The sequence below is a fragment of the Numenius arquata genome, chromosome 5, assembly GCF_964106895.1.
Source record: "Numenius arquata chromosome 5, bNumArq3.hap1.1, whole genome shotgun sequence".
NCBI lineage: Eukaryota > Metazoa > Chordata > Aves > Charadriiformes > Scolopacidae > Numenius > Numenius arquata.
The window spans coordinates 55327670-55355595 of NC_133580.1; the positions used below are offsets into that span (position 1 = coordinate 55327670).

Genomic DNA, 27926 nt, shown 5'->3' on the forward strand with positions numbered 1-27926 from the left:
AACTCATATTCATATGTAAATGATTATATTGATCAGCTAGCTGTCTGCTGTAGTTTTTTCTAAATGCCTTTCCCTCCCTTTAGCTTTAAGATCTTTGTATTCCAACTGATTGCTTTTATTTTTGTCTGTTTTTCTGTTTTGTTCTGTTTCAACATCTAGCCCACAACTCTGAAGAAGACTTTACAGTGCTTAGAGGGAATACATCTCAGCCAGTCTGGGGCTGTTTTAACGTTATATGTTGATAAGCTTTTGTGCACTCCGTTCCGTGTGCTTGCTCGCATGGTTGACACACTGGCTTGCCGTCGGGTAGAAATGCTTTTGGCGGCAACTTTACAGGTAAAGATAAATATATTTGTTTGTAAATAAGATTGGGTAGTGCTAGCAATATAATCAAGTGTAATGATGTAAACTACATCAAAATATGATGAGGTATAAGTGATTTCATTGGAAAGGAAATTTTTTTATTTAATATATAGATACATGTATGTTTATATTTCACTTTATTTGCCTATAATTTTCCTAATCTGTTCGAAGTACCTGTGTGTATTTTACTAATTTTTGTCCTATAAAATTCTTTTGACTCTTTCCTATAGAACAGCATTACTCAGTTACCAGTTGAAGAACTGGATAGAATTCAGGAATACCTTCAAAACAGTGGATTAGCAACAAGGTAAATAATACCAGTATGTGTTAAAATGCCAAACTAAGTAATGTTCTAGTACTAATTGCGTTAACTCTTTTTTCCTACATTTGAGTTTTTTCTTAAAGATAAGATAGTGGGTCATTTTTGGAGATGTGGGCATATTCTGGCACAAGGACAGTCTTGTTGATTGAGTTGGATTTGCAATATACTTACAAATTAAAGCAAGCTAAAGGCTTGAAGGCATCAAATTCTCTCTCCCGTATCCCACTCAGTATTTAACTTTTGAGAGACAGAAACCGGAAATTAATTCATTGACAAAAACTCTATTGCTGGAAACAACTTTATTTTCCTCAAAACTTTTGCAGAATTTTGTGAGTCCACGCTGGGTGGGCTTGATTTTCTGGGTGTGGGGTTTTTGTTTGTTTTTTCTTTTCCACAGTCAACTGTGTTAAAAATTTTAACTGTTTAGTCTCCCAGCTGTTTAAAATTGCTGTTATAAAAAGGCGCAAATTATTCAGTTTCTGAAAAAGTTTTATTTAATGTTGGAAAGGGCCCAATTTACTATTCTTGATGTCATTGCTGTTTGAGGTTAGTATCTATTGACTAAAATAGGAAAAAAGTAGGGGGAAGAATCTAAAGCCCAATATTGCACTGGATTGATAGCAATGTGCCTTAATAGGTAACGTTACATTTGAATTTTTACAAAAACTCCAAAATCTCTAAGTGACTTTATATACAAGTTCTTGATAGCAGTAATAGAATAAAAAAAAACAACCCAACCAAACAAAAAAACCCCAAACTCCTAACACTGACATAAATCCACAAACTGGAATTCTTGATATATATTTTTTTAAAAAGAAAAGTTAAATTTTAGCGTATTCTTGTTTGGTGTCTGTTAGAACGTATCTGCCATCACATAATCTGTACACTAACTTTGATTCTTCTTACTCATTAACAAGATTTATTGCATAAAGAAAACTGAACAGCTTGCATTTTATGCTTAAACATGTACAAATTTTAAATCTAAATTAAATTTTAATCTTTATTGTCGGTGGTGCTGAGTTCATATTGGTTTTGGCTACTGATAGCTAGTAAGTTACAGTTTTGCATCGTATGACTGCATATATCCAACAAAAAACTTAAGACCCTACTGCTTTTCTCTCCCAGGATTAGAATTGGCTCACTGGATGTCTTCTATTTTTAAATGGTTTACAAAACTGAGTAAATTAGCACTCTGCTGATCTGTTCTTCTATTTTCAGACACCAAAGACTTTACTCGCTCTTGGATAGGTTTCGTCTTATGGTAGCACCAGACACAACTAGTCCTTCACCTCTGGTTACCTCACACCCACTAGATGGAGAAGACCAACCAGCTTTAGAGAATGTAATTCTAGACAAAGTAAGATTATGTTTACAAAGAGTCACTAAAGTGCCTTGGCTGTACACAAGCTTTTGCTCGTTACAAAATATTTAAATACAGCTTATTTTCACTATGCAGTGAATGTTCTCAGAATTGTCAATGAGTCTCAAATATAGATCAGTGAATGATTTCATGTGTGTTGGCTGACTGTTGAACTTTGAATGAATAATGAGCACATGCATAGATGTTTGTTATGTTGACAGTGCTGTGAAAAACTGTCAAGTTTTGTTTCTTTGCATAACTTTAAGATGTACCTGTCCCTATTGAATACAGAATATATATTATATATAATATAGAATATATATTATATATAATATATAAACATACTGTTGTTTTCTTGATATGTTTACTGCAGTGATCAGTTTTATTACTTTGCTGAAAACTGTTGGTTGTCTCTTGGAAATTAAGCACTACTTGTTTTCCACTTCTCCGCTTTAAATTACTTTCAGAGAACAATCACAACTACTTAACTGTTTCTGTCTTACATGTACTTAGATGTGTTTATTTAACAGCGGGTTGGGAGGCTAAGAGCAAGCCTTTTGGAGCCTGAGTCTTCCTTCCTTTCTAGTTTGTCCCATGGCACAGATAATGAACTGTATTATTTTCTGAAAACAAATATGTAATAAGTTTCCTTTTTTAATTATTAAAGGACTGGTATGTGTCACTAGTGAGGTCGCAGTGTTGCGTCAAGTCTGATTCAGCACTGCTGGAAGGTGCAGAACTGGTAAATAGGATACCTCAGCCTGACCTGAACTCCTTCATGACCAGCAAGGTAAATTCTTTGTCAGATGAAACACAATCAGCTGAAGAGGATGTAATTATTTCTAATTAATTATGCAATACTGGTAGTTCACTTCTTGAATTTAACTTCATTTTGGAAACTAAAATAGTAGATATATATTTCATTTCTGTGTCTAGCAATGCTGCTAATACTAGCTTTCTAGTAGCATGTGTTGGGTGTAGAGAGTGGAAGTGAAGGTTAGTTTATGTATTACAATCGCAAAAATCTAGTTTTACCATTTTACATAATCTTCTCGTTTTGCCATACAGTCTCTTACAAGGCCAGATGTTTCTGTAACCTTTTAAATATCTGTGCTAAATGACTTGCAATATGCCACTAACAGGACAGAAATGTAAATCTGGCATAAAGGACAAGTTGTATCCATTATTTCATTTTTTAAGAATGTATTTTGTTCAAATTCTCTACATTACACTTGCTTCTGAAATGCAGAAATAATAGTGGGGAAACTTTTTAAAAAGATTTTTGTTTGATTTACTTGCTTGAAAACTTACTACTTGAAGATTCCTTGTGTATAGGTCATCCTTAAGCATTATTCACATATGGATCTGAAAATTTCAAATAAGCATATTGATTTATCTGTCCAGTTCAGATATTGGGAATTTAAATGTGGACCAAATATGGGCTCAGTTATGGTATTGTTACACCACAGTAGAGCAGAGGGCATAATAACAAGTTAATTAATAAACTGTTAATTTACTACCTGTTAATTAATAACTGCTAATTACATGTACTAAGTGTACCCAAATAGTATCATCAGATACTTAGGTTCTCTTTAAAAGCAATTTCTTTACTTTTTATGTGCTATTTGATTTCAGGAATTCAACCTAAGCTTGTTAGCACCTTGTTTAAGCCTTGGCATGAATGAAATCTCAAGAGACCAGAAAAGTAGCTTCTTCGAAACAGCTCGACGGGTAACTCTGGATCATGTGTCTGCCACTGTACAGAACCTTCCTGCCAACCACCAGGTTTTTCAACCACTATTGCCAATTGAGCCATCAGCCTACTGGAAAAAACTAAGCGATATCTTTGGTAATAGAAATAATGGTCTTTTTAAGTTTATTCTCTCTTCTGCAAAGGTACTTTACAGATGTCTTGTGAATACATGAACTTACTATTTAAAAAAAAAAAAATCAAGATACCTGGCATAAAAGTGCTTATGAAATAATTCTGAAAAAAATTGAGGGGAAAAAATTCAAACTGCTAGATTTCATCAAGTCTTGTTTTATAGGAGATGAGGTGATGTATCAGTCTATGATGACACTTTGTCGTGCACTGGCTCAGTATTTGTTGTTACTCTCAAAACTACCAGCTGGTCTCCGTGTTCCTCCTGACAAAGAGGATGATATCCTGAAGTTCGTAGTTATGTCAGTAGAGGTAAGAAACTACAGCATAATTAAAGATGTGATGAAATGTTGGGAGACGGGACAGCTTAAACTGATCAATATTGAGTTACTTTTGATCTTGGCTTTCTTGTCTTAACTGTAGGAATTTCAACGGTTATTTTATTTGACCTGTGCTAGTAAATCAGGTGGGCTTATGGGACATGGGCAGCTGGAATGATCTTGGCATTTGGGAGAATCACCTTGCACTGATTTTTGGGACACTGAATAGACAGTATATAATGCTCATAATTTTCTTGTACTTAAAATACGTTCTGTTCTGTCGGGGGGAAAAAAAATCAATACAACTTGCTAATAAAATCTTACATACCACTGAGTAAAATACAAAACAAAAGCACCTTTGGTTATAAGTTCTTCTGTTGCAAGAACTTGCTACTAATGGGAAATTTTTATTTTTGCACAGGCACTATCATGGCGTTTAATGCATGACCAGATTCCATTAAGTATAGATCTCCAAGCTGCTCTGGATTGTTGCTGTCTGACATTGCAGCAGTCTAGTCTCTGGAATTTGCTGGCTTCTGCAGTTAATGTGACATATGCTTGCTCCTTAATTAATTGCATTAGGTTTATCATAGAAGCAGGTGAGTCAAATTTAAGCGGCTATGAGAAAATTTTGTTAATGAATTGTCAATCATCACTGATCAAATGCTAGGTGTCTGGAGTATTTTCTCTGAGTCCTTTTTAATTATTTCTTTGACAAATTTATTTTTACTGTTTTAATTTCTCATTTAAAATTGTGTTTACTTTTGAACTTGGCCAATGTCCTAGAGATGTAAATATTTAACTACTACGTGGTTTTGAGGAGAGAAATGGAATATGATGTATGTAATGGCTGTATCTTTTAAATATTTTTGTCTAATTTAGTTGCAGTTGAACCTGGTAATCAACTTCTTAGTCCTGAAAGAAAGAAGAATACTTCAAAAGGCTTAAGTGAGGTTGAAGTTGATTCAAGCACACAAAGTAAGCAGTGAATTACATGCTTGCCTTTAACTTTCAATGAGGAAGTATTTCACAGAATCTTCATGGTTGGAAGGGACCTTTGAGATCATCGAGTCCAACCATACGAAAAAAAAAAACCAAAAAAAACCCCCCAAAACCCCACACAACACACAAACCAAACACAAAACAAAACTCCCAACCCAACAGTCTTGGGCACTAGAGCATGCCCTGAAGTGCCACATCTACATGTTTCTTAAATACCTCCAGGGCTGGTGACTCCACCACCTCCCTGGGCAGGCCGTTCCAGTGCCTGACCACTCTCTCAGTAAAGTAATTCTTCCTAATATCTAATCTAAACCTCCCCTGCTGCAACTTCAGACCATTAATAGGTACCCTTCATACCATTTATAAGTACCCTTTCCGTTACTGTTTTTTTTTTTTTAACAATGAGAGTTCATCTGAGACCTTACTTGTATTTGATAAATGTTTTTTAAATATAGGTTGACATACTTTTAACAGGTACAGTTGTTTTTTTCTTGAAAGTTAACACTAATGCAGCTTTTTCTTTTGGGGGATTCTGTTAGCTGTGGAGCATGCTGCAGACTGAGGTTTTTAAAGTGTTCTGGGACTTTTAGTTTTCATGTGGGAGAGCTAGAATTGTTCATATTTCTTTGAAGAATGGCAGATTCCTTAACTGCCCTTCTGCGATACGGGAGCAGTATGTTGAGGTGAAGGTCAAGTGTAGTCCGTGAGTGCGGACAGCATTGTTTTCCATATCCATCTGTGCTGGTACAGTAAGATACCACTTCCATCTACAGAAATTACCTGCTTGTCAGATTTGGCACAGAGCCTGCTATGTGACTGTTTTCTCATAAAACAGATGAGTTTGGTCATTCGAATAGAGCATTTGTTAGAATTTAAAGTGGCCCAGTTTTGCTTGGCTTTGCATGTGAGCTGCTAAGCCGACACATCTCAGGTACTGGTTATCTCCAGCACTGAGACTGGCTAACAACACAAGCCATTGCAGAGACAGTGGTAGTAGTATTCTTCAACTAGCTGAAATATTGTTACAACTTTATCTTTTTTAGTCAACATACTCTTTCATTAAGCATTTCTTGTTTTGCTGTACCTTTTTAAATTATATGTCTTTTGAATAGATTAATAAAAGTGAATTTCTTTTTCTCCCAACAAAGAAACTAAACACATTACTGCAGCTTGTGAAATGGTAGCTGAGATGGTGGAAAGTTTACAGACTGTCTTGTCGCTGGGGCACAAAAGAAACAGCAGCATTCCAGCCTTTCTTACTCCTGTCCTCAAGAACATCATCATCAGTTTAGCAAGGCTGCCTCTAGTGAACAGTTACACAAGAGTACCTCCCTTGGTATGTTCGTTATGCTTTGTTTTCAGACTTTAAAGGCTATTGAAGAGCTTCTTGAAAACCAAATATGGTACTGCATCTTAAGTTTTATGTCAATAGGACTTCAACCTGCAGCTAGTTTGATCAGCCAGTTTGTCCTTTTAAACACCAAGTAGCAAAACATTGTAAAGATATCAAATAAGAGTTCACTTTGGAATCAGAGATTTGATTAGAAAGGAGTGTAGTTGCTCCTTATGTTCTTGTGTGAAAGAATGTCCAGGTGGTAGGTAAAGAAAGGAAACGCAAACAGTGACATGGGTGCTTTGTTAGGGCTAATATTTCCTCCTGCTCAGTGGGATTGCTTACCCTGGAAAGAGAGAAAAATCTACTCTGCTACTTTCTTTGACACCTGAATTGACAAATTCATTTTTTGTCATGCTGAGTACCACAATGGTGCTGAGGTGTCTGAACTAACTCAAGTATTTGTGTGTGGTACCGTACCGTGGTATGCCGTGCAGATACTTTTGGATTGTATGTTACCTTTCTTTCCTGGCTCATCTGGGATCCTTTGAACAAGGTATTTCAGTCTTTTCTTTTTGGCTGCTGTAACACGGATTTAAGAACATCTCATGATTGCCTCTGTGTATTGTTAGTGCTGTGAAATTACTTAGTCTTTATAAACTTAAAAACCATTATTAGAAACATTTCTAGATGCTTATTAGGTAGAGTAAAAGGGGAGTATCTGATATGTTCAAGGCCCTTTCTCTGTTTCTTAGTACTCTGTTTTTGAGGGGATATCAAAAGATACTAATTTTTTGGAGTGAGACTTTTTTTCCCACTCTTGGATATATCTTTGTTGTCTTTCAGCCATCAATAGTATGTGAACTATTTTCTCTGAGTTTTCTTTTAGCTTCTCTTAGTTTTCTGCACAATCTGGGAGTCCCCTGGCACTTAAATTCTAAACTGAAATATATGACAGGAACTTACTTGCTTTCGTGTCCAAACTTGGACAGTAGGACTGAGTAATTAATTTATAGTGAGAAATATACAAAAGAACTCCAAAATTAGGAATACAGTGTAAAATGTCTATTAATTGTGTTAGATATTTAATCTTTAAGTTTTTTGTATTAGGAGAATTACTATATTTACTGATGTCTTATTGCTTTTGAATGGTGAATATATATTTACAGCTGTTATGGTAATACTATTTCTGTTTGGATAAGAAGTCTTTCTTTATATTTCTTCAGGTCTGGAAATTAGGCTGGTCACCAAAGCCTGCAGGTGACTTTGGAACAGTTTTTCCTGAAATTCCAGTAGAATTTCTTCAAGAAAAAGAAATCTTTAAGGAGTTCATCTATCGCATTAATACACTTGGTATGTACAAAATTAAAAATTAATATAGTTGGCTCTAATTGGGCATTTACCTATTTTGTGAAGTTACTGGGTAACTGAATCTGGTACCATTTGTTTACTTTTGATACTTAAATGGAAGATAAATAATATTTCAGAGTAGGTTAGTAATTATGTTGCAATAATTCTTACGTTTTGCTCAATGCAAAGAAAAAATTATAAATTAGGTAAATAAAGCCAAAAACTATTCCTACTCAGGGAGGTGATTTCAGTGTGCTCTACAGAACAGCTACTTGTTTTCTGGAGCATACACTTGATGGCATGTTTCAGAATATTTTGCTTTGCCCCCTTTTTTTTATTCATCCATAGTGTATAAATAGAATTTAGTGCCACACTTGATATTTTAAATGAGATGCTGTCACTTTGAAGCTTCTGGATATGTCAAGGTTTACTGAAAGAGCAGTGGGGCTTAAGAGTTCAAGTCTTTGTCAACTGATGAGACTGTTAAGGGTGTAATGCATCAAAATTTATGTATGCTCACAGAAGTTCTTTGGGGTTTTTTTGGTTTTTTTTCTCCTCTGATCTACAGGTTAATATTTGACTGACTTGTGTAGCACTGATTTCTGTTTGATCACTGTAGTGCCTAAGATGACATTCTTATTTTTGATTCTTTAGATATCATTAGTGTAAACAGCAAGGTATTATTCAGGAATCTTCTGCAGTCTTTTATAGCTAAAAATCTGTTTGGAAAAACTTTGATACATACTTGAATTTTAATGGCCTATTTCTAGGCAATTCAGTCATTCTGCTCTTAGGACATGAAGATTTCTTGGATCATTATGGGACTCTCCACAGCTTGCTTTCCTGTGACAATTGGCCAATTTTCTGGAGAAGCTGATAAATCTCAATGTTTCACAAGTAGGACAGTCAAAATATTTAAATGTATATAAGAAACAACCCTCCACAGGACAATTTAAATAATAATGTTCAGAACGCTTCTAAAGGGTTTGTCACTTTCTAAAATAGAACACTTCAGTTTAACCTGTAGTGATTACAAAAATTGCTGAACCGAATAGGAATGGTATTAAATTAAATCAACGGAAACAATGTACCATTTTTTTAATGCTGTTTGATGCTTAAGTTTGTATTAAGACATAAATGGCTATCTCTGAGTGTTTCCATAGGATGGATCAGCCGTACTCAGTTTGAAGAGACTTGGGCTACTTTGCTTGGTGTGCTTGTAACTCAGCCTATCGTAATGGACCAAGAGGAGAACCAGCAAGAGGTAATGTCATTCACTGAATTTTTTAAATTCAAGTTTAATTAAACTAAGAAAAATGTTTCTTTTAGTAAACTTGTAAAGCAGAAAAGTAGTGACTAAAACTAAGAAAATATTTCCATTTTATTTTTCCTTGTCTTCATATCCTTGTGAGTTTAGACACATCCATCTTCTAGCTTAAAGCATCTGCATGAATGTAAATAGTATGGAAAATTTTTAGTGAAGCTGTTTCAACTTTATATTAGTATGTCACTCAACATGCACACAGTTCAAAGTTTGCTTGATTAGTTGTTTGGCTTTAGGCACAATAGGAACTCCAAAAACTTTGCAAGAAACAATGTGTGTGAGAACTGTGCCTATAGGAAATACACTAGTTAACTGTAACTAGTATGTATTACTGCAGTTATCTGTGCTATCTAATAATCAGCCTCCGACAGGGCTCTTTTGGTAAGATTTTTTTGGTTGGATTCTTGACTAAAAATGAATTGACCTGGAGTTGTATGCCCATGTCTCTCACTCCCAGTTGTAGACTGTGTATTGGGCTTCTAATTTGGATGCCTCAGGCAGGTGTTCAGAATTCAGTGGAAGGCATTTGGGGATCAGAGCCAAAGAAATTTGTCTATACCAAAAGCAAAGAAGAGAGTGAACTTAGCTATCATGAAAGAGACTCTCCCTCTTTAGATGTCTTAACCTACTAACGAACGGAGTTCACTGTGTTCTAGCTATCTGACCTGACAGGTTGTTTTTCCTAGACTCAGAGTTCATAGTTCACTCCCAAACTGCGAATGGTCCTGAATGCAGAGCCTAAAGCATTTTGAAGAATTGAGAGGGTGGATGCCTATGATTAGTGGATCCTGGGTAGCAGACAAAAGGGTTTGTTTCCTTTGCTTCCTGGGTGTGAGACTCCAAAACAGAGTAGTGCATCATCATCCCTCTTCCCTGGGTTAGCATTTTCTGTTAGCTAGACTGACTTGGAGACTTGTGCAGCCCGCAGGATTTTTAAGTTATTCTTTTCTACATAATGGCCATGTTGGATCAGACTTAAGGCAACCTTGCCTTTGGTGGTTCATTATTTGTGAGGTAGAGAGAGTTTATTTTTACAACAGGAGTAATACTGCTCCTTTACTTTCCAAGGAAAACTAGTATGTTCAAAATTGCAAGCATTTTAAGCACTACTATAAATTCCAGTGTGGTAATATTTTCTGAAATAAAATACAAGTTTTTGTGGGTTTTGTTTTTTTGTTTTTTGGTGGGTTTTTTTGTTTTGTTTTTTAAAACGTTGAATATTTGTTACCATCTTACGTTTTCTAAAAAGGTTCAGACTCTTGTGGTCTGAATCTTTCAAGAAGGAATCAGAATCGATACAACCAAAGCAAAAACTGAGAGGGATCCTGCTACTTCAGAATCTGCAAGTGTTTGTGCTGTTGTTGTAATTTCAGTTTGTAAAAAAGCCTGATTTAGTCAAAGTACCGATGATAAACTGTTATGAGCAAAAAAAGTTAAATGCACTGTGAAGGTTCCTTCTACTATCAACACAGGGATGATAGTTACAACCCACAGTGCCAGAAGTTTATTTCAAGAGAATTTTTTTAATAAGAGAAAGAAGCAGACTACTACGGTGGCAATGAATTATCCTGGCAAAGTATTTGATACCACATGTGTAGTTCAAAATACTTCTATCGGGGAAGAATATCAGTGCCTCAAGTATGGATAATAGATTGAACCTAACCAAACATTTTAAGAAAGCGTTAACAGTTTTATCACACTTTTAAAGTGGTGCTAAATACTGAATGTGTAGCGTCTTGGTTTAGAGAAAACATTGGGTGCATCTGGATAATGATTCTCAGCAAAATGCTTCTGAAAATTCATAATGAGGTTGAGTTTTGTTCCTAAAGGGCAGTTAATAAAAACAGTTAACGTGGATGCTTCTCTGAAGAGTTTCCAACTCAGATTTGGTCTTAGTTGATGATTTGTTTCAATGAGTAACTAATGGGTAGATGCAAAAAAAGAAGCTAAACACTTTGAAAGCTCTGAACTGGACGTCTTGAGGTTTTAATGCTGTTGGGATAAGAGGATGCATGAGGAATGGCTGATGAGATGGAAGGATATGTTGTTGCTACAGTCACAGTGCTTTCTGTGCATTCCTTATGTCAGCTAATTTTCTGGGTGGTAAGAATTCTGGATGTCAGGCTTACTAATGATAATTTAGTGGAAGGTGAGAAACTGATAGTGCTTTCAGGATTCTTTTTTTTTACAATTCAAATTACAGTAAGTTCATTTTACAGGAAGATACAGAGAGGACCCAAATTAATGTTCTTGCAGTACAAGCCATAACTTCCTTGGTGCTGAGTGCAATGACAATACCTGTTGCAGGAAATCCAGCAGTTAGCTGTTTGGAGCAGCAGCCCCGCAACAAAGCTTTAAAAGCTCTGGACACAAGGTATTTTTTTCACTTGTTCTGAAATGCATAAAAGCTATACTTGTGATTAATATATAATTATAATTACTTCGTCTGGCTCTAGCAAAAATACGTATAGACTGTATTTTCTAAGCAAGAGAGTATAGAGATGGATCTGTTTACAAGGAAGTTACATGGACTTAGCATCACAAACCTACTGAGTTAAAAGTATCTGAAGAAGACAATATCTTATTAAAATCTAGTAAACAGTGTGCAGAATGAATTTCTCAACATTTCTCAGTTTTAGCATCCCTAATAATGAAAATAAGCACAGACACATAACACTGTAGGGTAAGCTAGTCAGACTTGCACAAAAATGTTAACAGGAAAATCTGCTTAAATTGATTTCTGTTGGACTTTCAGGTTTGGGAGGAAGCTAAGTGTTATCAGGGGAATTGTTGAACAGGAGATCCAAGCAATGGTATCTAAGAGAGATAATATTGCTACTCATCACTTATACCAAGCTTGGGACCCTGTCCCATCACTTTCTCCTGCTACTACGGGTAAGTGCCTGTGCGTGGGGAGAAGGGGAGAGTGAATTTCTTTTACATTTAGAAAGTAGAAAATATACTCTTAGGAATTTATTTAAAATCCAGTTTGCAGGAAATGAAGCCACTTTGACATCTACTTTGTTATGCATGTTTTAAAAACTTCTGTTTTGTTACAGGTGCTCTTATCAGCCATGAAAAACTCTTACTGCAGATCAATACTGAACGAGAAATAGGAGATATGGATTATAAACTGGGACAGGTTTGTTAAAACCTTAACTTTGAACTTTTGTTACATTCCTTCCTGTTTGTGAGAATTTAGTTAAGAGTTTAGTAAGTTGCTTAATGTCAAATGTAAACTAAAAGCTCTGAGTGCTGCAGGGTAGATCATAACTGGGTGACTCCTCTCAGTAGCTGTCCCACCTCTCATGGAATTTTTGCTTGTGTGTGTGAGGTCTGCCCGTGAGCCAGCTACGGAGCTATACTTTTCAGCCTTGTGTGTTAAAGAGCCCTTGTAGTGTTAGCTTCCGCTTTAACTATTGGATTTTAATTTGCCGTTGTGTGCTTGCAGTAGTCCTTAGGAAATGAAAAATCACTGGGCATAATATAAGCAATGCTGTTTTAATTTTAAATAAACCCAGTGTAGGCACGTAAATTTCACTGGATGATGTTAGTTAGAAAGTAAGCAGTAAATACAATGAGTAAAAAAAAAAAAAGTCCTTATCCGGTTATTTATATCCTTGAAAAATTAGTCTTTACATAGTTACATATAAGTTTTATAAAAACTTATATACTAAAACTCAGATAACGTTACTTTTCTTGAGGAATCTTTTGCATAGGGAAGACCAAATGATCATTTGTCTGTCTCTAGGTGTCTGTATGTTCTCTCGAGATTCTAAATTGCTTGAATGTCGAGTATTTGCAGGTTTACAGACCCTACGTGTGTAATTTACAAAAATTAACTCTATAACAATACTAGACATTAGACATCCTGCTTGAGAAATAAAAGTGTATATATTTTCGCTTAACATGAAAAAGAATTCTATGTAAGGGTGATTTTTTTTTTGTCTAAGAAAGAACTCTTGAGCTATGTAAGGTAAGTAACCTTAGAGGAAAAAGTAATGTCTGTACTGAAACACAGGAAGTGCCAATTTGGTTTTGGAGTCTTCAGACTGATCATTTATGAAATGCCATCAGCAGGTCTTACTGTTGTGAAACTTCAATTTTATAAAGAAAACTTAAAGAAGAACTAAGAAGTTTTCTTCTTTGTAGATAACTGTTTATCTGGCCCGAGTCAAAGGTCTTGAGATTTTGGCCTTGTCTGATTTCAGAAGAAAGGTTATATCGTAATCAGATATGCTGAGTTATGATTTGAGATGAGTTAGGAATGTGTTTTCTATTGAAATGCAGTCATTGCAGTTCTTTCTGAATTATTTTCTTGCTTGATAGGAACTGTAAATATTTATACGTTGCTTTAGATTTTAAATCTGGTATGTTGACTTTGGGATGATGGGCGCACATTGTTAGAGTGTGCTTACAGGTTGTAACCAAATGCTACTTTCAGCATCACCTGTATTGCTGTACTAAGCACATGGTGCTGCTGGTTTTGCTGTACCATACAATTTAGAGTGAGTTAAACTAAAATGTTGAAAAGGGTTAAAATAAAAACAAAAAATTTAGTGATATGCAGTTAATGTAAACGTTATTTGAACTTGTGTATTTGTTGCCTGTCATTTCAATGAAAAACGCAGTGGACTTATTTTTCACATCTGACTCTGAGGGTGTTAAATGTTGTGCTTCCTTTCTATTTGTTTTTCTTTTTTTATTTATTTTTTGTGTTGCAAGGTCTCTATACACTCCATATGGTTAGGAAATAATATCACTCCATTGAGAGAAGAAGAATGGGGTGAGGATGAAGAAGATGAGAATGACATACCTGCTCCTTCCTCACCACCAACCTCTCCTATTAACACCAGGTGTCTTATTTTTTCTTGTCTCTCCTTTGACTTACCAATAAGCTTTTATCTCTTCATGCTGAGTTCAATAAGCTGGCTTTATAAATTGGACACTGGTAAATAACTGTATTATTTCAAATCAAGTATTTTAGCAGGACTTAAGGATAGCCATTTTAACACTTGCTTATTGTGCCTTGCAGGAAACACCGCGCTGGTGTCGATATACATTCTTGCTCTCAGTTCCTACTTGAACTGTATAGTCAGTGGATATTGCCATCAAACCCTAGCAAGAGAACACCAGTCATTTTGATTAGCGAAGTGGTGCGATCAGTAAGTCCAAACTATTATTCAGTTATAATTGAGTATTTGTTATCAAATGTTCAGAGCTAAGCAGCATTTGTAAAGCGTCTTTTAATATATGGAAAACTGATTTTTCTTGGCAGTGCTATTATATGGTCAGTGCAGAAATATAACTTTAACAACTATAGCGTTAAGCGATTTTAAACTATATAAGCATCTGGATTGCATGTTCTGCTGCTACATTACAAACACGTTATTGTCACTTAATGATAGCAATATTTTACTTGACTGCTTGCTAAAATTAAATTTCAGGATTTTGCGTTTTCTGTCTCCTTGTAAGAAAATGAAGATGGAACAACAATGTGTTCGAGGATTAAATTGGCTATTGAAGTGTAGAACCAAACATAAAGACCACAGGTGTGGAATGTGTCTTGATAGCCATTATTCACTACCATAAAAGACTTAAAATGAAACTATCCTTGCAAGAGAATATATGTTGTGGGGTGTGTTAGTACATTGCAAATGAAAATATTCCTTCATTTTCCAGGATTAGTTACTATAATGGATTTGGTTTTGTAAACCTTTTAGAAGAAAAGACCATTTGGAGGTAATTGTTATCTGAGATGGATGGTGGAATTAATTCTGGACAAGTTAACAATGGTTATTCCAGACACTTGAGTTAATGTTTACATGTTTAATACATTGATCGAGGAATCTTTTGCTGATAATTGTAACAGAACAGAGAGTCAATTTTTAGCTGTCTGCTAAAGGATTTTTTTATATTCAATTTTAATTTGTGTACAGCTTCTGGCAGTATCAGACTTATTTACAGAAAGGAATCAGTTTGAGATGATGTATACAACATTGACAGAATTGCGAAAGGTGCATCCATCAGAAGATGAGATTCTTATACAGTATTTGATACCAGCCACTTGTAAAGCTGCTGCTGTTCTTGGAATGGTAAGAAATTCTCTTGGAAGTTTATTGGAAATTCATTAGAGTCTGGTTAACTCATCCTTAGCTTCTGCTGCAAAATCTGACGTACTTCGTAAGAGTGGTTTCTCTCTAAGAAATTCCCTTAGCTCATCTGCACGGCTACAAGAAGTAATAGAATATGTATTCTGGGCTTTCAGAGGCTGCAGACATCATCTCCAGTTGCCCCATATTCAAACAGAAATGGTGTTTGGTTTGGGCAGGTTTTTTAACGTGCTTTTTGGTTTGTTTTACTCAGTTGAGTGTTACCTGTGGCCTGGACTCATTTATTACGTTTCAGGCCAGAAACAAGGACTGTGGAAACAGTTATTGCTAGATTTGTGTTACAGGGTGTATGGCTGTCATCTTGTGAGAGGCTGGGACAGTGCATGTGATGAATGCACAGGTAGCATGATAGTCAGGTTTTCTTTCCCTCAGTCTTCGCTTGCTTCTACTGCATTGTTCTGTATTTAGGGAAAGAACATTATTAATGCAAGTTATTTAATGAAATGTGTTGGTGTCTTTAAATCTGTAGACCAGTGAGCAGTAGTATTTTCCAATGGACATTTCAGAGTGGGATTATTTAGGAAAAAAACTTCCAAATCCTTTTCAAAGAAGTTAGCATTTCTAGAAACTTTCTCTGAGACTTCTATAAAAATATATGGGTAACAGTGATAAGAAAAATTTTGAAATACTTTTGGGGTAGGCCTCCTAGTAACTATTGTGGCAGCAACTATGCAAGGGAAGGCTGTGAAAGTGATGCCAGACATCCAGAAGTCGTTTTAGAGATTAGATTTTTCTGACTAGGCTGTAATTTCCCACTCAGTGAACTAACACCTTCTCACAAGCAAACAGCTGAATATAAGAGGTTAGTGGGAGGGGAAAAAAGGTTGATTCCATTGAGAGTTTTTTGTTTTCCTGTGCTCAGTTATGCAGAAAATCTGCTTAAAACGAGCAACTAGAAAGGACACACTGTAAAACTGGCCTGTACCTTAGATACTTAATGTAAACAGGGACAACGTTAACTGTAATTTCTACTAAATACTTAAAATAGATTATAAGAAAAAAATTTCTCAAAGCTAACAGTTTAGAGTAAATTTTGCATATTCCAGTGCATTTTTGTACTTTGATAACAGGGAGTGAAGTATCTAATACCAGCTTGATGTTTAAAGACTAAACATAGAGTCATAGAATTGTTTAGGTTGGAAAAGACCCTTAAGATCGAGTCCAACCATTAACCTAACACTGGCAAATCCACCACTAAACCATGTCCCTCAGCACCACATCTACGCATCTTTTAAACATCTCCTGGGACAGTGGCTCAACCACTTCCCTGGGCAGCCTGTTCCAATGCTTGACAACCCTTTTGGTGAAGAAACTTTTCCTAATACCCAATCTAAACCTCCCCTGCTGCAACTTGAGGCTCTTTCCTCTCGTCCTATCACTTATTACTTGGGAGAAGAGACCGACACCCACCTCTCTACAACCTCCTTTCAGGTAGTTGTAGAGTGATAAGGTCTCCCCTGAGCCTCCTTTTTCTCCAGGCTAAACAACTCCAGTTCCCTGAGCTGCTCCTTGTAGGACTTGTGCTGTAGACCCCTCACCAGCTTTGTTGTTCTTCTTTGGAGGTGCTCCAGCACCTCAATGTCTTTCTTGTAGTGAGGGGCCCAAAACTGAACACAGTATGGCAACAAAGAAGGTGAGGGGTCTGGAGCACAAGTCTTACGAGGAAAGGCTGAGGGAGCTGGGGTTGTTCAGTCTGGGGAAGAGGAGACTGAGGGGAGACCTTATCGCTCTCTACAACTACCTGAAAGGAGGCTGTAGAGAGGCGGGGGTCGGTCTCTTCTCCCAAGTTACAGATGATAGGACAATGGGTAATGGCCTCAAGTTATGCCAGGGGAAGTTCAGGTTAGATATTAGGAAATATTTCTTTACTGAAAGGGTTATCAGGCATTGGAATGGGCTGCCCAGGGAGATGGTTGAGGCACCATCCCTGGAGGTATTCAAGAGAGGAGTTGACATGGTGCTCGGGGATATGGATTAGTGTTGGGTGGTGTGGTGGTGTGTGTGTGGGTTGTGTGTGGTGTGGTGTGTGTGTGTGGTGGTTTTTTTTGTGGTGTGTTTTTTTTTTTTTTATTGGTTGGACTAGATGAACTTAAAGGGTCCCTTCCAACCTAGGTGATTCTGTGAATTCTGTGATTCTGTGATTTGACATGTGGCCTCATCAGTGCTGAGTGCAGGTGGATGATCACTTCCCTAGTCCTGCTGGCCACACTTTCTAATACAAGCCAGATTTCTGATATAAGCTGTTGGCCACCTTGGCCATCTGGGCATACTGCTAGCTCATATTCAGCTGGCTGTTGACCAACACCCCCAGGTCCTTTTCTGCCAGGCAGCTCTCCAGCCACTCTTCTCCAAGCCTGTAGTGCTGCATGGGGCTGTTGAGACCCAAGTGCAGGACCTGGCACTTGGCCCTGTTGCACTTCATGCCATTGGCCTCAGCCCATTGGTCCAGCCTGTCCAGATCCCTGTGTAGAGCCTTCCTACGCTCAAGCAGGTCCACACTCCCACCCAGTTTGGTGTTGTCTACAAAATTCCTGAGGGTGCACTTGATCTCATCCAGATCATGGTAGCGATGGAGAGAAAGACACGTAGGTCTGAGTGCCAGTCGTTTCGGAGAACAAATAAATGGAATGCTCTACTATTAGTTGAGTGGATGGCAGAGTATTATTTTGGATGCGGACTGTAGGCATCTACCAGTCAATTTCAGACAGAAGCATCCCTTATGGTTAGCTGGAAGGCCAGAAAAGTCTGTATGTAGAGGATTCTTAATAGCATATGTTATTTATTGAGCTTACCTGCTTATCTTGGGTTTTTTTGGCTTTAAATCAGGAGATAATTTTTTTACAGGTAAAACGAAGTAGCATCAGTTTACTAGTAAATCTGCAAGTCATCTCTTATCTGATTATGTTAATCTTGTGACATTGATTCAAAGTAGTTTTAAGCCAGGCTCTGGTTCTTGCCATATTTTCTGCTCTTGAATTTGTTCCAAGTATTTCCAAATGACAGGAGTCACCAGTATTGACCATTGTTTACTTCTAATGAATACTCTCATTGGATGTGTTAGGATAAAGCCGTGGCTGAACCAGTAAGTCGACTGCTGGAATCAACCCTAAGAAGCACCCATATGCCAAGTCGGATTGGAGCTCTGCATGGAATTCTTTATATCCTTGAGTGTGACTTGCTTGATGAGACAGCAAAGCAACTCATTCCAATTATCAGCGAGTATCTGCTTTCCAATTTGAGAGGAGTAGCACAGTAAGACTCTTTCTCCCTCCTTCCCCCAACCTGAACTGTTACATGCTTGTATGTGAACAAAAGGGCTCTTTCTGGTTTGCTATTGTTAGTATGTTTTAGAGCAGGCTGTTGGTTAGAGCAGGCTTTGGCATTTTCATTGAAATCTAACAAGTGAAGCTTATCAGCCAGTTTTTTAGGTTTGATTTACAGAAACAAAAGGGTTTTTGAGGGTGAAAAAACTGAGCTATCAAACAGACTTCTGTCTCTTTGGTAAATTCTGTTCCCTAAACATCATTTTTTCTGTAAAAAGACATATTCTTTGAATAAGACTTGCAGGATCAGTAATGAATCTTACTTCTCCTAAACAAGTCAGGGAATGATAGCTTGTAATTATATTGCTGAAATATTTCTTGTGTTGCACTGGATTTCCATGATAACCAGAGTTCTCTTATGGCATCTTGGTGATACTTTGTGATATAAAAAATTGCATAAATTTCATGTGAAAAAATACTTAGGGTTTCTAGGGGTTGTTTATATTGTCTCTATTTGTAACCTAGACAGCTTTGATGTAAGTGACCACTAGTGTTTTTGTTTATTTACAGTTGTGTGAATATCCATAACCAACAGCACATCTTGGTAATGTGTGCAACTGCTTTCTATTTGATCGAGAATTACCCACTTGATGTAGGGCCTGAATTCTCTGCAGGAATTATACAGGTATGTTGTGATGCCTCCAATCACGGGTGGTCGCGTAACCTGGGATCACCATATAGCTATCTTTAACGCTTAACTTCATTGTTGTGGTGTAGGTATGCTTTTGGGTTTAGTTTCATTAAGTTTTCTTAATACCTGATGCAGTTCCATACTAGCTGCAGTGGTATGGTGCTACAAGATGGCCTAAATACACCTCAAAAACAGGTAGTTGGCTTTTTTATTTATTTCAGATGTGTGGAGTCATGGTGTCTGGAAGTGATGAATCAACGCCATCCATTATTTATCATTGCGTCCTGAGAGGATTAGAACGACTCCTCCTTTCAGAGCAACTTTCTAGGCTGGACAGTGAATCGCTAGTTAAACTGAGTGTTGACAGAGTGAATGTGCAGAGCCCCCACAGAGCAATGGCAGCACTTGGATTAATGCTGACTTGCATGTACACAGGTATTTACTTTTTTTTTCAAACATTTGATGTGCTGAGAGACTAGCTTACTAACAGTACTGATTTTCTTCATTTATTTTTGTTACCAAGGATAAAAAGGTCTTATTTTAGCATTTACAGTAAACTTGTAACAAATCATTTTGGTTTAGGAAAGGAAAAAATCAGCCCCAGTCGTACCACAGATGCAAATCCTGCTGCTCCCGACAGCGAATCCGTGATCGTAGCTATGGAACGAGTGTCTGTCCTTTTTGATAGGTAAGAGGGTAAAACGTGTGTAATGGGACACTGGGAGGGAAATGATTCTGTTTGGCACTGTGTGGTCACTTCTCTTTGACAGTTCTAATATTTAATTAATGATGTTTTTCCACTTACCATTGCTTAAAATTGATATTTCTTGTATACCCAGTAACACTGATGGAATTGCTGAAGGCAGCACAAACCTACAGGAATGTAAATGAAAACCAGACATGTCCTAACTGATACTATGGTGCACAAACCATAATACATTATAAATGTATTTCCAGCTCCCTTCAGGTCAAACTCTTAAGTGCTTTTCAGGATGTCTTCTGCATAATCAAGGATATAAATCCAGTTTACAGGAAATAATCTTTCAAACCACCCTAAGAGTTTTAAACCTCCTTCCCCTTCCCCCACCCAAGTGTTGCTCTTTCCAAGGCTGTTAAGTAATTGCAGTGGAAGGGTACAGTAAAACTTCTGTATTCACATGGAACTCATTTAATGGAAATATTTCAAAACCCCTGTTTTGATCTGACAATCTCAAGCTGTCTTAAGTGAGCATAGCATGTTAGATTTTGCATAGTAGTTTGTGGGATAATAGTTTACATTTTTTAAAGCGTTCAGTGGTTTTTCCATAAAACTGGATGAGGGTTTTGCTTCTGCACTTGGTGAGAACAGAACTAGAGCAGTGCTTGAGTGCTTTTGAAAGTACCACTCCTAAGAGTTAGCAAAACCAACATGAATACTACAAGCAGAAAATAACTTTTGCAGGGAATAATCACATTGAGCTTGACACATGAACAGATGCAGCCTTTATTAGGAAGATTTTCCAATCAGTGTTATGTTGTCTTTAAATTGGAGTAGCTTTTCCCCTCTTTACAGTGCAGTGCAACTTGCTTTTCCTGTTTGATATATTGGTCATCCTGGGCTTGAATAAAAAAATATGCAAAGGTGTTATGAATGGAAATAAGTGTTCTCTGATAACTAGGAGTAGTCATCTCCATGTCCTTTTTTGTTGTTCTTAAGTTTTTTCTGCATTCCTAGTATTAAATCTTGCTTCTGATGCAATTCCAGAACTTCAAAAAATGCTGACTATTTAAAAAAAAAAGAAAAAAAGAGGGGAGGGGGAGAGGACATGAGACCTGTAACAACTTCTAATATCTTGTAACTACTTCTAATATCTTTGATAGACCTCTTTGGATAGATTGTTAGAGTAAGATTGCATGAAGACTTGGATTCCTGAGTGTTGAAGACATTTTTGCCTATCTACAGATAAAAGTAAAACGTTCTTTTTATTGCCAATTAAATTGGAAAGGAATGAGATTACTGGAATTCAATCATAAAATATGTTCTTTTTTATTATTTTCAGGATCAGGAAGGGATTTCCTTTTGAAGCTAGAGTAGTGGCTCGAATCCTTCCACAGTTCCTTGATGATTTTTTCCCCCCACAAGATGTAATGAATAAAGTTATTGGAGAATTTTTATCCAATCAGCAGCCTTACCCGCAATTCATGGCAACAGTAGTATATAAGGTAGTGTTTATATTTATTTATTTATTACCTTAAATGTTTCAGAAAGCTTCTTAAATAACTGACACCTCAATTGGAGGGGCAAACATCAGTTTTGTTAGATCTCATAAACTGTTTGCAGTGATTGAGCTGTACAGCTGTGAGCTTTGTCTTCTGGGCAACACGGAGCATCGGAGGACAGGTTTCCCGGAAGACAAAGCTCAAGAGCAGTCCAATTCAGTCACTGAAAATGGAAAAATAAAGAGAAAATTAGTAGTTGGGATCCTGGTGCTCAGACTCTTTAGATCTCAAGGAGCCAGCCCAGGTCATGTAGCCTTGTGAACTCTATACAGTCAAGCTCCTGAGGACTTAGTTGGGCTTCTGGGTATTTTGCTCTTCAGCACCTACTTACTGGACTCATGCATCACTTGAGAGTGCGTGTGCGCAGCACATTTGATGTATGAAAATAGAGACACTAGACAAGTCTTGCATTTCTGTGTGCTTACTTCAGTTTGGCACAGATGTCATGAGTCCAGTTGGATCCTGGCTGACTCTTGAAGAATCTCTTTGTCTCAGCATTGTGTTCATTAATTCTTTAGACTCAGAGTTGTCTCCAGGAATCCAGTTTGTGAAACTCAGGAGCTTTGTAGCTGGAGAGAACCTTTACAAGAGAAACTAAACTTTCTCCCTTGTCCATCTGCCATATCTTTATTCCTGTGTAAAATATTTTTGCAGGTATTTCAGACACTACATAGCACTGGACAGTCCTCAATGGTCCGTGACTGGGTGATGCTGTCTCTCTCTAATTTCACACAAAGAACACCTGTGGCAATGGCAATGTGGAGTCTTTCCTGTTTTTTTGTCAGTGCTTCCACCAGTCAATGGATTTCAGCAATGTATCCTAAAAACACTGAATGTGTGCCGTTTCTGGGTAAATATAGTGATTTTGTAAAGCACATTGATAGCCTTGAAGGGTAAGAGTACAAGCTTAACACTCAAAAAAAGAGGCAGGTTTACTGCAGTTAGTAGTGGTATATATCACTTTGTGCTATTGGTGCCTCAGGTTTGAGGGGAAAAAAGAGGACTTCTAAGCAGATTATGAGAACCAAGTTACCTAAAACTACTGTTTTAAGATCTGTTCCTTGTGACTATGCAAGATGATTGGGAAAGTCCTTACTTTAAAGGACTTTTTAAAAGCTTCACCAGCTGGCTTTGCAGTGACCTTTAAAAGCTTTGTTCTGTCTTCCTTCTGCAAGATAAAATACATTTAAAAAAAAAAGAGAGAAGAAACTCAAATTAAAGAAAATTATCCTCTACATACAAATTGTATTTTGCAAGTGTTCCCCTGGAGGTGCACTGCAGTAATAGTGAGCTTTGGCAATGGAATGACATCAGCCAAGTAAGTCGGAACAGCCAAAACACATAGGTGGTATCAGTGCTGGGTTCATTTAAAAACAAATGAAGAAAGCCCCAAACAAACAGAAAAATAACTGTTGCATTTTATGACCAGGCAAAAAAGTGGCCATGTGTCGTGTTTGAAACTTCCTCATGACTTCTTATCTCAGCAGTGCTTTTTGGCTATCAGGAGTTGTGACTGTGGTGCTGATTGCACCGTTTGCTCCAGTGGATGAAGAAAACTGTTGCTAGGTTAAAATGAATTTCTGGGGATAAGAAATTACATTAACTTAATGAAGTAGCAGTTTAACTGATTCATGACAGTATTTTGCACTTCAGCATTGGTGGTGAATTCAAAAATACACCGTTTTATTGAAGAACATTTTATTGAAGAAGTGTTTAAATTGCTATACTGAAAGGTGAGCAACTTCTGTCATATTATGACCTTAACTTATATTTCAGTCTTCCACATATTATCAGCAGAATGGGAAAATCTGAGCAAGTGGATGTTAACATCTTCTGTTTGGTGGCCATAGACTTCTACCGACATCAGATAGATGAAGAATTAGATCGGAGGGCCTTTCAGTCGGTGTTTGAGGTGGTGGCATCTCCAGGAACCCCATATTATCGCCTACTAAATTGTTTGCAAAATGTCCACAAGGTCACAGCATGTTGAACATCCTGATATGTAATGGAACTGCATGACTGGTGTTGGAATCTGATAGGAATAATGGGGAATGCAAGATCAAGAAAGTATCTGGGGTTGCATTTGTGATAACTATAGACCTGCCGGTTTTACTTCCAGAATGTACGGACAAGTGCTCTGCAGCACTGGAAATCACCTGAAAAGTCATGTGTAGTTCTTGTTGTTGTTTACACCAGACGCCATTGAGGGGAAAGAAATATGTCAACATTTTTCAAGTGGTGTTTGGGACTAGCCTGGGACGCACTTACTAACTGTAAAATATGAGCAAGTCCTACATGCAAGGTAACTGGTATTACTCTTCCTCCTTATATTCAGCTGAAGCCACTGTGGTGCAGCCGGTAAGAAACTGACAGAAAGACTGTTATTGCAAGCTGCAGTCATTAGAAAACTTCATAGTTTTATGTACCTGTATATACTGTTGTGTAGTACAGAATAGAAATTGTTTCCTAATGTCTCTCCCAAACAGGGAAAAGATAAAATTGCTTTCATGATTTACACTTCCAGCATGTAATTCCTCTCTCCGGACTTTCTGATATCCTGTGGTGTATGTGTTGTGATACAGTGCACATACGTAACCACACATTTTTTGTTTTTTCTTCTCAGGATTTAAAATTTGAGTACAGTATATCAGTAAAAGAAATTTTAACTTAAATATTTCTATATCATGTACAGTATGTAAAATTGTAAGATGTGTGGTGCATGAGCTGTGCTGTAATTTGAGATGAACAGAAGCCACGCTACTGAATGTCTTGACATCTGTATTGTCCTCTTTGGTTTTTTTTTTCCTTGTGCTTGAATTCATGTTCCTTTTGGAAATTCATCTTAATGTACAGATTACATCTTGTTTTGCATCTCACTTTTTCTTAAAGTGCTTTAAAACTGGAGTACGTTGATTATTTTGTCTTGAGAGACTGTACTAAGGAGGCATTCTTGTGATCCACTTCACTGTAGCTTCTTTTGAATTCCTTTATTTTGAGGCATAATGGTAAAAGAGAGGACTAGTTACTCTGGATCAGCCTTTTGTATACTTAAGAAACAGCTCTTATTTGCTGCACAGCATTTTAAGAGACAAAATGGTGCAAGCTCCCCCGGTAGTCAATAACCATTTGACCTTTCCTAACTGAGACCATGGAGTCATCTGGATTCAAACCACTCTCATGTAAACAAATTTATACTAGCAGTTAAGAATCAGAAGGCTGCTGTGGTCTACTTTGGGACTGGCTAAGGTGTTAGATTACACAACCTCTCTTACTACCTGTTGTATACATAATGCTTTAGACACAAACACAGTACAAATATCCATGAATTTCAGGACACTACACAGGGCCAGATTTAGCTTTTACTCACCACCCAGGGAACCCCATTGATTCCTAAGCATTACATGGGGAAATCTAGCGCAGCATTTGTCTTTAGTTGTATTTGTTCTAATTCTTCAATTATAGAGAAATGACACCTTGGTTCTCAGTCATGTCCTGTACTTAACCTCTCTTCGTTTTCTTATCACACCTTTTGGTGACACTTGGAAAAATAAGATAGTGTTGTCAGGAGGAGCATGTACTGTATGTATTTCTGTATATAATGTATATGTTGAAATTATACACGTGACAACATTTAATGTATACAGATGTGTATATTTGTATTTATTAAACCCATGTATTTAAACTAATTCCAATCTAGACCAAAAATTGTTGCTTCTGCCCATAAATTGATTATGAAGGAATTGTCCTCTGGTGTCACTTCCTTTTAGAAACTGATAGAGGAAACTGACAGTATGGGCAGTAGAAACAACTGTAGATGTTGCTCTATTTAGCTCTCTACAGATCTTACTATCTAGAGCAATTATTTCTGCCCTTAGTTGGGTTACTCTTCTTTCTTGGGCCACAGCACTGTGGTGATTTTTAAAAGAAACTGAACAGGAGTTCAGAAAAAAGGTTTAATAAAATAGATACTGCTTGAAAGTTTTTGAGTTATATTGGAAATTATCTTAATTCTGATAAGAGACTAATTCAAGGCAGTGAGATATAATGCCCTATGTTTTCATTAAGGGCAGTATAGATCACTCTTCCCTTTTGTAACCACGAATAATCATTTTGTACTGTAAACCCACACACCAGTCAGTTTTTGTATGATATATAGTTTAAGTGAAGATATTTTTGTAAGCTATTTTCCAAAATTTAAAATAGATTTTAGTATATTTTTTAAGCATCAGGTTAGTCATATTCTCACCATATAACAGTATATGTTGTGTTACAAACAGTTAAATTCTTCATCGTTTTAAGCTCCTCATGATTAACACAGAATAGCTGGTTACTTTACCTTGGGATAATGGGAGCTAGCCACTTTCCGGAACTTTCCAAACCAATTTGTGACTTGCCATAGAATCTTTCCAACCAGTGAGGGAATACATTGAATTAAGCAGTCAGCATGGCTGAATAAAAAACATCAGATGTTACAGACTCCGCTCCCTCAAATGCCTGTTGCTGGCCTTCAAGCAAGTATTTGCATTACCTGTTTCTAGTCAAGCTTTAGAGCTGACGCAGTTGAGTTCTCACCTCACACAGGTTCACTGGTGGTAATAACTCCATCTGTTTTAACCTCTCTTGGAGATTTGTCATAGTATACCCCTTGAAACATGTGTCCTACATGCCTAAAGAAGGGCACCTCCTCTTAGGAAATTCTCAGTGCCCCAGAGGGAGTGTAACTTAAGGGTCGTTCTAGTGTGGAAGTACACACTGGTAGTGCTTCAAATCTAGCATTTCAGCAGCACACTTTTCTGTCAACTTTCTAGACACACTTTCCCCAGCCTCACTACTTCTGGAGTGAAATTGTGTAAAATCACTCCTGGCTGCTTCTAGTGACAAGAGGCAAGAGTTATGGGATGGGGACAGTAACAGCAAAACAATGGCCACTAAGAAATTCTGACATTGGATTTAAAACAAAAAAAAAAAAAAAAAATCACTTGTCCCTTGAGATTGACTTCAGGCAAAGTTTTATTTCACAGAATGTTTTTGACTTGCTGTAGATGAAAGCTAATTCTGAAAATCAGGCTGTTCACTTTTTCATTGAGAACAGGGTAGAAATGTGTTTGGGCTTAAGACTTGCATTTGGTGTCCTGGCTAAAACCAAAGCAAACAGTTTCTTTAATGTGCTTTGCAGTGGACCTGGCTTCTTTACAACCTTATGAGACTTAGAGGTATGGCATGATTGGGAGCATACTTAAGACAGATTAATATTTAAAACTTCATTTACAATTCAGTTGTCAAAGAACCTACTTTCCTAAATGTATAATGTGGCCCTCCTTTAAGAACACTGTGCGCTAGTCAACTTTTTAGAAATAGCTGTTGGGCTGGCTACCCACTGGCCCATTAAATAAAGTTTGATTTACATTTCATTTCAGCGTGCCCCCTCCCTTGCACCAAGTGCAAGAGCGAGGAGTTGAAAGCTACAACCCATTGTAAAGCAGTTCTTGTTTGTGGCATTCAAAGTTTTTTCTTTACTGTTCATGCTCTTTGCCACTTGAAATTGAATGTGAGTTTATTTAAATCTTTTCTGAAGCGTACACTCGGATGTCATTTCTTGTCTAAAGCATCTAGTAAATGATTGTGCTTTACTTTTGCTTTGGTAGGAGTGCCTTCTCAGCACCTAGACATTGCTTGTTTCTTAACCACCAGCAGCATTCCTAAAGCACTGAGTAATGAGTGAACAGATTTAGATCAAACAAAGCGGGGAACAAGTGGAACCTTTTGGGTTAAAAGTAATTTGTTGATATTTAGTAGATTTGCCTTAAGAGCATTCTGTCTCGCCATTCTTCTTTTTAAATGGCTGTTAACTTTATATAGCAGATAAGGAGGTTGTGTCAAAAACACTGCAAAGACAGTTCTCCAAGAGCAGCAGACCTGGTTTGTCTTAAGTTTTTGTGGAGCTGTCATGGCTAAGCATTTATGCTTCCTAAATGAAAGAAATTTTAGGGTGTAACGAGCAATAAATATAGCAATAAGCAGTTTAACTAAATTTGCTTGTTTGGGATCTTACCCTTGGTTGAAAGGGGTGGGGTGGGGGGAAAAGGGGAACTGATTCAAGTACATTCATTGCATAAAGCAGAATTTTTTTTCCATGTACAATCCCAACTAAACTTTCTACCAAAGGTAGAAATCAACTGTGTGACAATGATAGGCGCTTTGCTCTTTTATTTTTAAAACAATTTTGGTGATAAAGATACTTTGATGAAAGTTGTAAGAGAGCAAAGTACCTTGGTAGTTTTTAG

The 27926-nt window shown here is 37.1% G+C and overlaps 1 protein-coding gene across 1 annotated transcript in view; it reads left to right on the forward strand.

Moving 5' to 3' along the window:
* The window catches only part of HTT (huntingtin), a 76963-nt gene extending 53331 nt beyond the window's left edge, over positions 1-23632 (forward strand). Inside the window, exons 44-67 of the mRNA XM_074148136.1 lie at positions 160-336; positions 594-670; positions 1904-2042; positions 2713-2835; positions 3681-3894; positions 4094-4239; positions 4669-4846; positions 5130-5225; positions 6398-6585; positions 7809-7935; positions 9096-9196; positions 11476-11630; positions 12012-12151; positions 12316-12398; positions 13982-14112; positions 14292-14421; positions 15196-15351; positions 18491-18681; positions 19263-19377; positions 19605-19818; positions 19966-20071; positions 21423-21585; positions 22297-22457; positions 23419-23632. Coding sequence (XP_074004237.1) covers positions 160-336; positions 594-670; positions 1904-2042; positions 2713-2835; positions 3681-3894; positions 4094-4239; positions 4669-4846; positions 5130-5225; positions 6398-6585; positions 7809-7935; positions 9096-9196; positions 11476-11630; positions 12012-12151; positions 12316-12398; positions 13982-14112; positions 14292-14421; positions 15196-15351; positions 18491-18681; positions 19263-19377; positions 19605-19818; positions 19966-20071; positions 21423-21585; positions 22297-22457; positions 23419-23632 — 3525 coding nt within the window. The remainder of the gene's footprint in view (positions 1-159; positions 337-593; positions 671-1903; positions 2043-2712; positions 2836-3680; positions 3895-4093; positions 4240-4668; positions 4847-5129; positions 5226-6397; positions 6586-7808; positions 7936-9095; positions 9197-11475; positions 11631-12011; positions 12152-12315; positions 12399-13981; positions 14113-14291; positions 14422-15195; positions 15352-18490; positions 18682-19262; positions 19378-19604; positions 19819-19965; positions 20072-21422; positions 21586-22296; positions 22458-23418) is intronic.
* Positions 23633-27926: the final 4294 nt, after the last annotated feature.